The 14368-nt window shown below is 51.9% G+C and overlaps 1 protein-coding gene across 2 annotated transcripts in view; it reads right to left on the reverse strand.

The window, feature by feature from the left end:
* Positions 1-1193: 1193 nt before the first annotated feature.
* RBCK1 (RanBP-type and C3HC4-type zinc finger containing 1) overlaps positions 1194-14368 on the reverse strand; it is a 20820-nt gene continuing 7645 nt past the window's right edge. For both annotated transcript variants that reach the window (XM_008576065.1, XM_008576064.1), the window contains 10 exons: positions 13271-13364; positions 12959-13157; positions 11587-11708; positions 11342-11515; positions 10156-10316; positions 9069-9180; positions 4087-4266; positions 3303-3401; positions 2839-2982; positions 1194-1878 (listed from right to left, as the gene is read on the reverse strand). In XM_008576065.1, the coding sequence (XP_008574287.1) occupies positions 1798-1878; positions 2839-2982; positions 3303-3401; positions 4087-4266; positions 9069-9180; positions 10156-10316; positions 11342-11515; positions 11587-11708; positions 12959-13157; positions 13271-13364 (1366 nt within the window). In that variant the 3' untranslated portion in view covers positions 1194-1797. The remainder of the gene's footprint in view (positions 1879-2838; positions 2983-3302; positions 3402-4086; positions 4267-9068; positions 9181-10155; positions 10317-11341; positions 11516-11586; positions 11709-12958; positions 13158-13270; positions 13365-14368) is intronic.

The following is a 14368-nucleotide window of genomic DNA, read 5'->3' on the forward strand; positions in this document are numbered from 1 at the left end:
CAGCCTGTGGCACCCTTTCTAGAACATTGCGTGGGCAATGTTACAGCCTGTGGCACCCTTTCTAGAACATTGCGTGGGCAATGTTACAGCCTGTGGCACCCTTTCTAGAACATTGTGTGGGCAATGTTACAGCCTGTGGCACCCAGAGAATGGTCTCTCCTTTTCTCTGGTGCCCAGACTCCTGAGAAATGCCAAACCATGCCCTGGGAGGACGACAACAATCTGGTCTGATAGTGTCTGCCCGAGCTGGGCCCATCACACCCGCTTGCAGGCCAGCTATCCTCAGCTTGTCCTGTTTTCTCCCAGTTGGTGGCTCCTCCTGACCCCTTCTGCTCACAGAGTTGGGGAGGCTGCCTGAGTATGCCCTTCATCGGCTATGACAGCTGTCCTGAGCCAATGCTGGCAGTTAGAAGGCACTCAGTCTACTCACACCTCTACCTCTGCTCACAGCCCCTGGGGCCAACTCTCTTGAGTCTTGGCATCCAGCGACAGGGTGGTAGTGCCTTTTCAGGGGCTAGAACAGACCCTTCTCTGCAAAACCACATGCCCCAACGTCTGGAGTCTGAAGCCTGGAACCTGGAGCCCAGGCCCTGAACAGTAGAGGTGCCCTCTGCCCGCTGTAATGATGATCACGTTGAAGCACAATGTGTTAGGCATCAAATACTAGATCTCAACAGGGGACAGGGGATCACAGAACGGACATCCCAGGATTGTGTTTTATTAATCTCTGACCAGCACAGAATGGGTACTAATAAACCCTGCCATATCAAGACTTTGCCATCTTGCCTGAGATGTTAAAATTAGGATGGACAATCTCATCCCTCAATTGCAGCAGCTTCATCTGTTCCTTAAATACCTCTGCTCACCATATCTGGATGCCCACTGAGAGGTCAAAAGGGGGTGGCAAAACTCTCCTGGCAGCCTGTAGCTGCTGCCTCAGCCCCCTCCAAGCCCAAGCTGATCTGCTGACCCTTCTATGCAGACTCTTGACACACTGTGAACCCTGCCTGTCCAGGCTAATGTTGACCTGATGTTGGACACAGCATGCCAAGTCTGGCACAAGGTTCCCAGTGCTCAGTCACAGCCTCATTCTACCACTGAAAGGGGCCGACATATCGACATCCTGATGCAATTCCCAAAGAGCTCAGATCCTGCCCATGTGTAGAGCCCCAGCTCATGACATCACATACTTATTCCGTCCTAGAAAATTGTTTTAATAACATATACAGTCAGCAGAGAGGGAGATGTAGCAGCTGGACTGGATAGGCTGTGCTTTCAAAACTGCCCGGTCTCCCTCTTGGTTCCGAACAGGTTAGCAGCAGTTCTAAGAGGCCCAGGGCCTCCAACAGCAAAGGCAGAGAAAGGTCACCTCAGAGAGCCAACAGGGGAAGGGGTGAAGCTGTGAATGCTTGGTGTTCAGCAGACGAGGGTGGTGGGGGGAGGAGTGTGGGGTCACATGGAAGCTCACAGAGGTTCCATCCAGCAAGGCCTCTGGCCAGGGGCTGTGTTTAAGGCTGGGGTCAAGCAGATGTGGAGTCGCAGAGATGAGATGAGAGGTCTGGCTGGCAAGTCCCAAAGAAAGGACAAAGGCACTGGGGCAGATGAGACCACGGACAGCAGTCAGCTCAGGTGGGGCCCCTGTGACACCTACAGCAAACAAGGCCATCCACGCAGCTGAGGGGGCTTGGCCTCAGCAGGGCCCCGCCTCGACTAAGCACAAAGGCAGAAAACAGAGCCAAAGTCCCAAGCCCAGCCCTGCCCCACAGCAGCCTGGGCACTTGGCCATCTTCAGCTCAGTCAGTGGCAGTTCTGACAACTTGGGTGGCAAGGAATCCCATCCACCCGGCAGCGGCAGCCCCCGCTGATGTCTCCTGGGCCCTAGAGGATGGGAGAAAGAGAAGAGAATGTCAGGGCAGTGAAAACAGACTGTCCCCCTGCACTACTCCTTCACTCCCCCAAAGCCGAGCGCTGTCCCACTGCAGGTCCTCCTGTTAAGAATGGCCTTCTTGGCCTCAGCTACCTGAAGGAGGCAGTCACTAAGGCCTTTTTGGCTCCCACAGCACCATCTACCACCCCTAGACCCAGAGTAGGGAAGGGATCTGGCCACTGTCTGCATCTCCTGCGTGGGTCAGCACGCTGGCAGCGTGAGAGGGGGCGGCTTCCTCTGTCTTGTCTCTCTAAAAGTCCACTCACATGTAACAATGGCCTCCAGTTCCAGGAACACACCCCTAACAATGACAGCCACCATTTATGGAGTGCTCACCCTGCGACAGGTGCTCTGCTAAGCACTTCTTTTGCTTTTTTCATTTGATTCTGACAACAAGACCGAGACAGGCTCCGCTACCATCCCCATTTCACAGAGGAAGAAACTGAGGCTCAGAGAACTGAATAACAGTCTAATCACACAGCCAGGATACACCAGAGACAGGGAGTCAGTCCACCTGTGACTCCAGAATGAACCTTTACTCGCTGTGCTCCAGGGCAGGGTGGGTAAACTTCCTCTGTAGAGGGTAGGTCATTTTAGGCTTGGTAGGCCATGGGTCTCTGCTTGTGTAGTGCCACAGATAATATGTAAATGAGCAAGCATGGCTGTGCTCCAAGAGGACTTTATTTATGGACACTGAAATATGGATTTCATATAATTTTCACATGTCATGAAACAGTATTCATCTTTTAATACTTTTTCCACCATGTAAAGAAGTAAAAAGCATTTTTACATTTGCAAGCTGCACAGATACAGGCAGGGGGTTAGATTTGGTCCACAGCTGTAGTTTTCCACGCCCTCCTCTAGGGCAGGCCCCACAAGGGCACCCTCCCCACAATACCCCAATGACTCACCCCAGGACCCCAGCGTGGGCCCTTGGTGACCCAGCAGATCTCGGTGTGGCAGACAGTGCAGCGGATCCAGTCACAGCCGTCCTTCTTCTGCACCACGATCTGGCACTGTGGGCAGTGCATGGCCTCGCCCTGCTGCAGCATCAACTGGAGCAGAGCTGGCGCTGACCTCAGGGTCAGCCTGGCCCTGAGCCCCAGCCTCCCCACTGCCCAGAGAAACCACCACCCCTCTGGAGCTGTGGACCCGCTCTCCTCCGCTCCTCCACCCAGGCCAGGCTTTGGCCAGCCACACTCCTTGTTCCTGTGGTCTCCTCCCTCCACCCAGACATTCTTCCCGCTGCTCGCCCCTGACTGCTTGGCCTAAGTCCCATCTCAGAAGAGAGGCCCTTGCTCAGCCTCTAGGCCCTTTCTGAGAAGCTCCCACCCCTCGCCTACCCGCCAGGCCCTCAGCCCTGTCCCAGCCTCACCCTCAGCATCTCCGTTGTCTGCCGGGCAGCCACGTCATTCTGAGCCCGCAAGGCCAGGTCGTCCTGATACTCCTTGCAGTTCATCTGCTCATGGATGGCCTGCAGGGAAGTGAGGGGCTCGAAGTGAGAAGGTTCTCCAGGGAGTTAAGAAGCTGGGAGAAGTGAGGGGCAGAGCAGGTACCTACATAAGCACCTAATGCCTCGAGGTGTCATCAGTGACTGGGCTACATCCATTCTACAGAAGAGGACACTGAGGCCAGGCAGGTGAAGCCAGGGTCACATGTAATAATAACAACATATACTTATTTGTTTTAAAGCCTGATGGGCACAAAAATCCCTACAGCACCTCTCCCACAAGCTGCAGCCCCTAAGTCCCTGCCAAGAATCTGTCCCAGTTACAGGCCTGATGCTTTGAGACTGAACTTGTGTAAGCCAACTCTGAGACTGTATTCCAGACCTGTCTACCTGCTCCTCACCTTAATGGTCAACTTTTGACAAGATGGGGGCAGGGATGGGCCTGGGAGAAGCATCAGGCAGGGCTCAGTGTGGGTTTAGGGTCAGAGCTCAGTTCAGGATAGAGGTTAAAATTTGGTCTGGATCAGGGCTTGGTCTATGAGGTCTGGGCTCAGTCCAGGGCCTAGCCAGGCTCTCTCACTGACATGCAGCTCTAAGACATAACAACCAGGCCAATATCACAGCTCCCTTCCCAGGAGAACAAGCACTGAATTGTACTGAGCTCCTGACAGGACCAGGATGACCAGGCAGCATGGGTCCCCATCTCCACCTTACAGAGCAGGCAGTTGACGTGGAAACACACGGGGCACGTGAACTCGTTGACATCATCATCAACAATGCACCATCCCTTGCAGTCTGGGGTCTTGCAGTGGTAGCTGAGGGCACTACGGTTTTCAGCAATGGAGATGCCCAGGTCCAGAAACCGCTGGTAATCCTCGGGAGTCAGGAGCTGCCAACAGACCACTTTCTTGTTGCTCAGGTTCAGCACGCCTAACAAGTGGCCCTCCTTGCCACCAAATATGCTCCAGGAAGCGCCTAAGCCTCAACACATCCCCAGGCTCTTTTCTTCACGAAACAAACCCTCTCAGTATTTAAAAACTCCATTCAAAAAGTGGATTTAAAAAGCTCTGTAGATGGATGATGGTGACTACACAACAATGCAAATGTACCTAATGCCACTGAACTGTACACTTAAAAATAGTTAGAATGGTAAATTTTATGTTATGTATATTTTAATACAATTTAAAATGAACAAAAAAAAATAATTAACAATGTGAGGGAAGATGTGGTTAAACAAGCACCCTGAGAAAGCAGTGCAACAGTAACATCTCAGCCACCCCAGACTTTCTGACCTTTGGCACCCACCTCACTTCTACGAGTTTACTCTAAGAAAATAATATATAAGAAGAGGCACCATGCAAAATGTTCCTTGACGGGCCGGCCCGTGGCTCACTCAGGAGAGTGTGGTGCTGATAACACCAAGGCCACGGGTTCGGATCCCATATGGGGATGGCGGGTTGGCTCACTAGCTGAGCGTGGTGCTGACAACACCAAGCCAAGGGTTGAGATCCCCTTACCCGTCATCTTTTTTTTTTTTTAAAAAAAGAAGAGATATAAAGAGGATCTATGCCACAGAGATCCATAATAATCTTTAGAAAGGTTTTGTAGCAAAACAGCAAAAGCTTTGCCAATATACAAATACACAATACACAATAAGGTAAAAGTATAATTTCTGATTTCCCTTTTTTATTTGTCTCCAAATGTTATATGATACTAACAGCATTATAACAATAAAGAGAATTTAGGGAAAAGTAGTTTCAGCTGATTATCATCATCATCATCGCCTGGGCAAATTTTTTAAAAAAGTATTTTAGGGAATTGTGCTGGAATAGGGGTCTTCTGCTTCCTTGTTTTCCTCCACTAACACTGATTTCTAAGCATGTTTCCATGTTACTTCTAAAGGCATTTAGCTCTAGCATTTCATTGTATTATTTCTCAGTGTATTTAACTAGTATTCAAATGCTGGCACTTAGGGCCGGCCCGTGGCTCACTCGGTAGAGTGCGGTGCTGATAACACCAAGGCCATGGGTTCGGATCCCATATATAGGGATGGCCGGTTCACTCACTGGGTGAGTGCGGTGCTGACAACACCAAGTCAAGGGTTAAGATCCCCTTACTGGTCATCTTTTTAGAAAAAAAAAAAATGCTGGCACTTAGGCAATTAACAATCTTTCACTTTTTAGAATAATGCAGCTATAAACAGCTTAAGAAAAAAATTACATTTTTTCCCTTATGGTATTTTATACCCAAAAAAGAAATTGATCGAAGGACATGGGCATTTTATTTTTCTTGTTCTGTTTAATCAGATTCCTTTGAAAAAGGACTGGGTCAATAAAAAAAGAAAAGAAAGGGCTGGCCTGTGGCTCACTTGGGAGAGTGCAACAGTAACATCTCAGCCACCCCAGACTTTCTGACCTTTGGCACCCACCTCACTTCTACGAGTTTACTCTAAGAAAATAATATATAAGAAGAGGCACCATGCAAAATGTTCCTTGACGGGCCGGCCCGTGGCTCACTCAGGAGAGTGTGGTGCTGATAACACCAAGGCCACGGGTTCAGATCCCTATGTAGGGATTGGGCCAGTTAGCTCACTTGGGAGAGCGACAACACCAAGCCAACGGTTAAGGTCCCCTTACTGGTCATCTTTTAAAAAAAACCTTAATTGGGCCGGCCCGTGGCTCACTCAGGAGAGTGTGGTGCTGATAACACCAAGGCCATGGGTTCAGATCCCTATGTAGGGATTGGGCCAGTTAGCTCACTTGGGAGAGCGACAACACCAAGCCAACGGTTAAGGTCCCCTTACTGGTCATCTTTTAAAAAAAACCTTAATTGGGCCGGCCCGTGGCTCACTCAGGAGAGTGTGGTGCTGATAACACCAAGGCCACGGGTTCAGATCCCTATGTAGGGATTGGGCCAGTTAGCTCACTTGGGAGAGCGACAACACCAAGCCAACGGTTAAGGTCCCCTTACTGGTCATCTTTTAAAAAAAACCTTAATTGGGCCGGCCCGTGGCTCACTCAGGAGAGTGTGGTGCTGATAACACCAAGGCCATGGGTTCAGATCCCTATGTAGGGATTGGGCCAGTTAGCTCACTTGGGAGAGCGACAACACCAAGCCAACGGTTAAGGTCCCCTTACTGGTCATCTTTTAAAAAAAACCTTAATTGGGCCGGCCCGTGGCTCACTCAGGAGAGTGTGGTGCTGATAACACCAAGGCCATGGGTTCAGATCCCTATGTAGGGATTGGGCCAGTTAGCTCACTTGGGAGAGCGACAACACCAAGCCAACGGTTAAGGTCCCCTTACTGGTCATCTTTTAAAAAAAACCTTAATTGGGCCGGCCCGTGGCTCACTCAGGAGAGTGTGGTGCTGATAACACCAAGGCCATGGGTTCAGATCCCTATGTAGGGATTGGGCCAGTTAGCTCACTTGGGAGAGCGACAACACCAAGCCAACGGTTAAGGTCCCCTTACTGGTCATCTTTTAAAAAAAACCTTAATTGGGCCGGCCCGTGGCTCACTCAGGAGAGTGTGGTGCTGATAACACCAAGGCCATGGGTTCAGATCCCTATGTAGGGATTGGGCCAGTTAGCTCACTTGGGAGAGCGACAACACCAAGCCAACGGTTAAGGTCCCCTTACTGGTCATCTTTTAAAAAAAACCTTAATTGGGCCGGCCCGTGGCTCACTCAGGAGAGTGTGGTGCTGATAACACCAAGGCCATGGGTTCAGATCCCTATGTAGGGATTGGGCCAGTTAGCTCACTTGGGAGAGCGACAACACCAAGCCAACGGTTAAGGTCCCCTTACTGGTCATCTTTTAAAAAAAACCTTAATTGGGCCGGCCCGTGGCTCACTCAGGAGAGTGTGGTGCTGATAACACCAAGGCCATGGGTTCAGATCCCTATGTAGGGATTGGGCCAGTTAGCTCACTTGGGAGAGCGACAACACCAAGCCAACGGTTAAGGTCCCCTTACTGGTCATCTTTTAAAAAAAACCTTAATTGGGCCGGCCCGTGGCTCACTCAGGAGAGTGTGGTGCTGATAACACCAAGGCCATGGGTTCAGATCCCTATGTAGGGATTGGGCCAGTTAGCTCACTTGGGAGAGCGACAACACCAAGCCAACGGTTAAGGTCCCCTTACTGGTCATCTTTTAAAAAAAACCTTAATTGGGCCGGCCCGTGGCTCACTCAGGAGAGTGTGGTGCTGATAACACCAAGGCCATGGGTTCAGATCCCTATGTAGGGATTGGGCCAGTTAGCTCACTTGGGAGAGCGACAACACCAAGCCAACGGTTAAGGTCCCCTTACTGGTCATCTTTTAAAAAAAACCTTAATTGGGCCGGCCCGTGGCTCACTCAGGAGAGTGTGGTGCTGATAACACCAAGGCCATGGGTTCAGATCCCTATGTAGGGATTGGGCCAGTTAGCTCACTTGGGAGAGCGACAACACTTCCCAGCGCCGCACTCTTCCGAGTGCGTCACGGGTTCGGCCCCCTGCCTCCATGTTTTGACCTGGGACCCCAAGATGCCCAAGTCTGGGAAGGCCATTTCTCAGCAGTTTAAAAACCATGAATCATGCCCAACAGTCCACTTTACAAACGGAGGCCCAGGGAAGGGAAAGGACTTGCTCAAGATCACCAGCCATCAGTGAGAGAACCTGGTAATTAATAACATTAATGACAGTATCAACAGCAGACATATATGCACTCTGACATATATGGCACTCTGATAGACTGCTGGAGTAATGGCTCCAATTTGCTCATGTCTCCTGATTCCACACCCTCGCGAGAGAACCTGGTAATTAATAACATTAATGACAGTATCAACAGCAGACATATATGCACTCTGACATATATGGCTCTCTGATAGACTGCTGGAGTAATGGCTCCAATTTGCTCATGTCTCCTGATTCCACACCCTCGGGTAGTCCCCTCCCGCACAGGCTCTGGGCTTGAGCACATGACTTGCTTTGGTCAATGGGACAGTAGCAAATAAACCAGCAGAGACTTGGAAAACTCATGCACAGGGGCTCGCCTGTGGCTGTTTTTGGAACCCTGAGGCCACCACCACGTGAGCAGGCCCTGGCCAGCCAGGTGGATGAGAGACTAAAATGAAAAGGGACCCTAGTCATCCCAGCCATTGCAGATGAGACCATGATAAACCAGTCCACCTCAGCTGACCCATGGGCTAAGCCTAGATGAGATCAGCCAGGCCCAGCCCAGATCACAAGAGCCACCCAGGTAAGCCCAACCCAAATTACTAACTTGCAGATCCATGAGCTAAATAAATGGTTGTTGTTTTAAGCAACTGAGTCTGGAGTGATTTGCTACACAGCAAAAGCTAAATGACGGAAGGGCTTACCGTGTCGAGCACTACTCTAAACGTGACACATATCTTCTACTGTGATCTTTGCAACTCTGAAACTATAACTTTGACCCTAGTGGAGATGAGAAAACTGAGGCACTGACTTGAGTTCACACACCCAGGCCATCCGGCTCTAGAGTTAGCTCTTAACCATTGTCTCTCCTTCATAAAGGCAGTTTCTTTACTAGCTACCTCCCTCAATTCCTGGCCTGCTTGGGGCCCCAACACCCAACATTGAAAAATGTCTGTCCTCTGAAGCCACTCCCCAGCTGCTAGCTCAGGCCCAGTTCCCTGGGTCACGGGACATGCCCCTCCCACTCCCGGCCTTACCGCCCGGATCTCTCTCTCCAGCAGCTTGCCAGAGCACGAGTAGGTGTTGTTAATGAAGGGGCAGGAGACCTCTGCCTCCTGGCTGTTGCGGATGGTGCCCTGCAGGCACTCCCTGGGGGAGGAGACAGGATGGGGTGGGAGTCAGGATCATCTGAACCCTATCCACCAGGGGCTCCACCCATCACATAACAAGGCCTAACCCCAGGGGGCCTTTCTCAGCCTCACCAGGTGGGCTTCTCCTCAATACCCACTTCCTGCACATTCCCCTCGCCAATCCATCAACAAGGCTTCCATTTCTGTCCACACCACTGCTACCCGGTGCTCTGGTCCGGTCCCCATCATCCCTCACCTGAGAGACTGCAGCAGCCTCCTCACTGGGCTCCCTGTGTCCCCCTGCCCCTAGAATCAATTCTCAGCACAGCAGCCATGTCCCTCCCCAGTGGCCTTCCACCCCACCCAGAGCAAACCCAAGCCCCTAGCTGCTGCTCACAAGCCCCTCCATGACCCGCTCTACTCCCACTACTCCCTTTGCCCCCTGCAGCTGGCACCCCCTCCAGGGAAGGGCCCCATTTGTATCATAACCCACTGTTACTTAGCATTTGCCACAATATACAGTGATAACAATCAGTGATTATCTGATTAACATCAGCCTCTCCACTGGAGTGTAGGCTCTAGGAGGCAGGAAGGGAGCCTGGCACCAGGGCTGCTCCAGCACTGTCCGCTGTGCGGAGTACATGCTCTCCACAGCCCAGGAAGGGAAGGCTGTGAGAGGGGTAGACTGTCACCAGTGAGGCAGAGAACGGGACTGGTGTGGGCTGCCAGGGCAAGAGCTCCCATCCCTTTGCCTGGGAAGTAAGAGGTAGTGGATAAGGCAGAGGCTCTGGAGCCAGAATGCCTGGGTTCATGTCTGGGCTTCTCTTATGAGCTGTGTGGCCCTGCATGAGTTGCTTGGCCTCTCTGTACCTTACATTCCTCATCTGCAAAATGGGGAGATAGAGCCTACCTCGCAGGTTTTTGTGGGTATCCAATGAGATGTAAGAGCACAGGTTCCCACCCACTTTCAGGGGGGTGGGACTGGGGGCCGCACCTGCAGAAGGTGTGCAGACACTCCCGCAGCACCACGGCCTCGCCGGGCCCCAGCACCGAGTAGCACACAGGGCACTCGGCGGGCTCGGTGTTCAGCACCAGGCTCCTCTGGTCCAGCTGGACAAGCTGCCGGTAGTTTCCCTCCTGCTGCTGCTGCTTCCGCTGGGCACATGGGGCGGGGCCATGGGGTGGGTCAGGGTCTCAGGGGCCAGTCAGACCAAGAAGCCGGCAGGGCCAGGGGACTGGCCAGGGCTGAGTCAGCAGGGACCCCGGGAGTGGTGGGGGGTGGCCAGGAGCAGTAGGCAAAGCAATGCTGGGAAGGGTGGGGGTGGGAGAGGGCCAGGCAGGGCCAGGTTTCGGCTACAGCCAGGGGTTGAAGCCAGGTGAGGGAGCAATGGTGGTAGGGACAGGAAGGGGGCCAGGGTCAGAGTCAGGAGTCAGGGATAGCAGGGCTCAGTTGGGCCAGGAGATGATGGTAGAGCCAGGTCAGAGACAGGCAGGTGACAAAGCTAGGTAGTACAAGGTTGTAGATGGGACCAGGAGAAGGTTTATGGCAGGGATGGGGTGGGGCAGCACTGGGTCCCAGGGGAATGCAGGTACGGACTGGTGTCATGGAATCAGAAGTGGGGAACACTCAGGGCCAAGGATCTGTGTAATCAGTGCATCTGTCACTGACTGGGGGGTGGCTACAGGAGGGGCAGGACAGAAGGCAGGGGACATCCCAGCAGTGTGGGGCCAGGGCCAGGGTTATAGGAAGGCAGGAGGCCAAGCCAGAGAAAGAGGTGTCAGGGGAGATAGGGTCCAGGGTGAGGTCAGGCTGGTGGAGCAGGAGCTAGGTCACAGGCCTACAGAGGTGAAGCTGAGCTGAGACGAGGTCAGGGTCACAGCCAGAGGCACATATGTACATAGATGTGTGCATCAGAGTCAGGGGCGGAGCCACAGCCCATGTGGGAGCAGGGCAGATGAACCCGGATGTGCGTCACAGCCAGGGAGTGGGGTCTCAGCCACAGGGTGACCTCTGAGGGAGGTGGGTCACAGTCAAGTGCTGGGTTGTCGCCAGTGGTGCAGCGTGAGGGGCAAGGCAGTCAGGGGAGGGGCGGCCATGTGCAGGTGTTTCCCTTCCTGGCCTACGCCGCCCCCGTCCCCGTCCAGTCTGCAGGTGTCTGTGCGGGGACCTCGGCGCCCACCTGCTGGTACTGGCGCAGCGCCTCCTCCTCGCCGGCCAGGCGCGCTCGCTCCTCCTCGTCAGGCTGGTATGAAGGGGGCACCCGGTAGTCCTCGGGCCGCGCCCGGCAGCACATCTCGCAGCCGGGCCGCGTGGGCTTGTTGATGAAGGTGCACCCGGGGCACTGCCAGCCCACCTGGGAGCAGAGGGGCCGTGAGCGGGGCGAGCAGGGCAGGGAACGGGAGAGTGCGCATGGGGGCGGCTTACCCGCGGGAGCTCGGGAGCCGCATCTGGCTGCCCTGGTCTTGGGTCCTGGGGGGCCCCGGGCTTCGCAGGGGCTGGCTCCAGGGGGCCCCGTGGCTGCAGCGTAAGGTCCTTAAAGCCCAGATCTGCAGAAGATAGTTAAGGAGGTGACGGATCCATGCGACGGCCAGCTTCGTCCACACCCTGGGCCAGCCCGACAGACCCCACCTTCTATCCGCCTCCCTCTCTGGAGGTGTCTCCAGCCTCCGTCCTGACAGGCGGGCATCCTGACTCACCCAAGGTTAGGGTCCCTACTCCACCCACAAATGCTCCTGTGTCCTCTAGGCTTAAAAATTCTGCATAAAACCCGACCTCCTGTGCCTTCTTAAGGATGCACGGAGAGGGACACTACTTCTGAGGCATCCTACCAAAATACTGACCGGATCCACCCATTCAGACCAAAGAAAAAAGAAACTGGCCCAGACTCTTCAAGTCAGTCATATCAGAAGAGTCCAGGAGACCAAAGCTGAGAAAGAATGAGACATGACAGCCAAATGCCATGTCTTTTGCTAGAAAGGACATTAGTGGGACAACTGGTAAAATTTGAATAAGATCTATAGATTAGACAATACTATTGATACTATTGTATCAATGTTAGGTTCCAGAATTGAATAGTTATACATGATAATGTAAGAAAATGGCCTTTCTTTTGAAGGAAATACACACTGAAGTATTTATGGGAGAGGAACATTATGTCTGCAACTTACTCTCAAAATGGTTCAGAGAATAAAATAATTGTATAGGGAGAGACAGAGAAAGCAAAGCACGTGGTAAAACGTTAGTATTTAGGGAATCCACATGAAAAGTACATGGGAATTCTTTATACAAGTCTATGTACAATTTTGCAACTTTTCTGTAAGTCTAAAATATTTGAAAAGTATTACATTTTAAAAATATTTTTAAAAATTTAAACACTAGTTATTATTATCATACCCAATTTACAAATTTATCTTTTTTATTTTTGGTTGGCTGGCCGGTGCAGGGATCTGAATCCTTGACCTTGGTATTATCAGCTCTACCTCTAAGCTCCACCAGCCAGCCCCCAATTCACAAATTTAGAAAACTGAGGAGCAGAGACAGGAATGAAGTTGCCCGAGGTCACACAGAAGGTAAATGCCAGAGCTAGGACTCAGCCCCTTGCCCCGCACCAGCTGTTCTCACAACGGTTCCCTCAGCTGTCCCTCCCAGGTGTCTTATGTCCTCTCCTTCTCACTGTGGATAAGGTCCTCTGGGGTCATCCCTTACCAAAAGCCCAGGCCTCTGCCCCGCTTGCCCTACAGCCTCAGGTGAGTCAGGGCCCCTCTGAGTACCGCATTGCTCAGGGACAGAGCCTCACCTTCCAGCATCCGCAACTGTCGCTCCCGCTGCAGCTCCTGAGGGTTGAGGGAGGTGTTGCAGGCTGACAGCAGATAGAGGTAGGCGCTGTCCCCATTCTGCCGCACCCCATGGGAGTGCAGGGTCTCCTGGTCTCGTGCCAACCGCTGACCAATCACCCACTGCTGCAGGACTGGTGGGAAGCCGTAGTCTAGAAATACCTGGCAGGGCCACCAAGAAAGGGAGAGTGGGAAGGGAGGATCAGAGGAGAGAGAGGAGACGGGAGCAAAATGGGAAGCCTCCACCGGATGTCCCCCTTCAGCCCCTCACTCACCATGTCCTTCAGGGAAGCCACCGTCATATCAGGGCGCACCATGAGCCAGATGGTGACGGTGTGCATCTGAGCGTCCTCCACATTCACCCACAACCTGTGCAGAAGAACAAGGTGGGGGCAAGGGCTCTGGCCACACGTCTAACCACAGCCACCAGCTACAGATATGTATATGCTTGTACACATGTGCACGCACAAGCGCATGTGCACAAACACGTGACCCCCCACACCTCTGTGCTTCCTCCTTTTAGATCCCACTGCTTAAGCCCCTCCAGTGGCTCCACACTGCTCAGAATAAAACCCAGAGTCATGCAGGACACGAGGGACTCCATGATCTGGCCCTTGCTCCTGCTCCAGCCTCTTCTATCTTCTCCCCCCAGCTCCTTAGCCCAACAACCATTATTTATTATGTGCCAAGACTACTCAATGCCCTTAACGTGTATTAACTAATTTAATCCTCTCAACCAACCCATGAGGCAGGTACTGTTGCATCCCTTTTTTTACAGATCAAAAACACAAGGCACTGTGTGTTGGCATTCTGCCAACATAAGCAATTGATAACTGTTAAGAGGCAAGGCTTAAATCCAAATAGTATTATTCCAAAGTGCTTTTAAGCACCAGCTTTCTCAAGGATCCTCAAGCATTTCTGGAAGACCAAAAGCATGAAAAGAAAGAGCTAAGATGAAAAAACAGAACTGACTCCAAAGGCAACAGAGATAATTCAGGGTCAAGAACAATAACAACAGTAAAGTCTAACTAGGACCTTCAGAGAGACTTGGGAAAACATCACAAACATAAAGCAAGAACAGGCAAGAAGCAATCAGAAAACGAGCAAGAGTTCCTGGACATTAAAAAAGTGATGGCTGACTAACCTTTAGATCTAACTACCAGTTACAGGAAAAAACGGGCGATATTAAATGGCACTGTGAAGAGACAATAAATCCAGAATGTGGGAAAATGTTAAAGATCAAAAGCCAGGTTTCTTAACAAAATTAATGGCATAAAAATAGAGGAGAATAAGAGACTTAAAACATATTAAGAAACACAAATCTTGTTTGGCTCCAGATTTGTCTTTTTTTTTTTTTTTTTTTTTTTAAAAAT

Source organism: Galeopterus variegatus, unplaced genomic scaffold (assembly GCF_000696425.1).
Source record: "Galeopterus variegatus unplaced genomic scaffold, G_variegatus-3.0.2 Scaffold1282, whole genome shotgun sequence".
Taxonomy (NCBI): domain Eukaryota; kingdom Metazoa; phylum Chordata; class Mammalia; order Dermoptera; family Cynocephalidae; genus Galeopterus; species Galeopterus variegatus.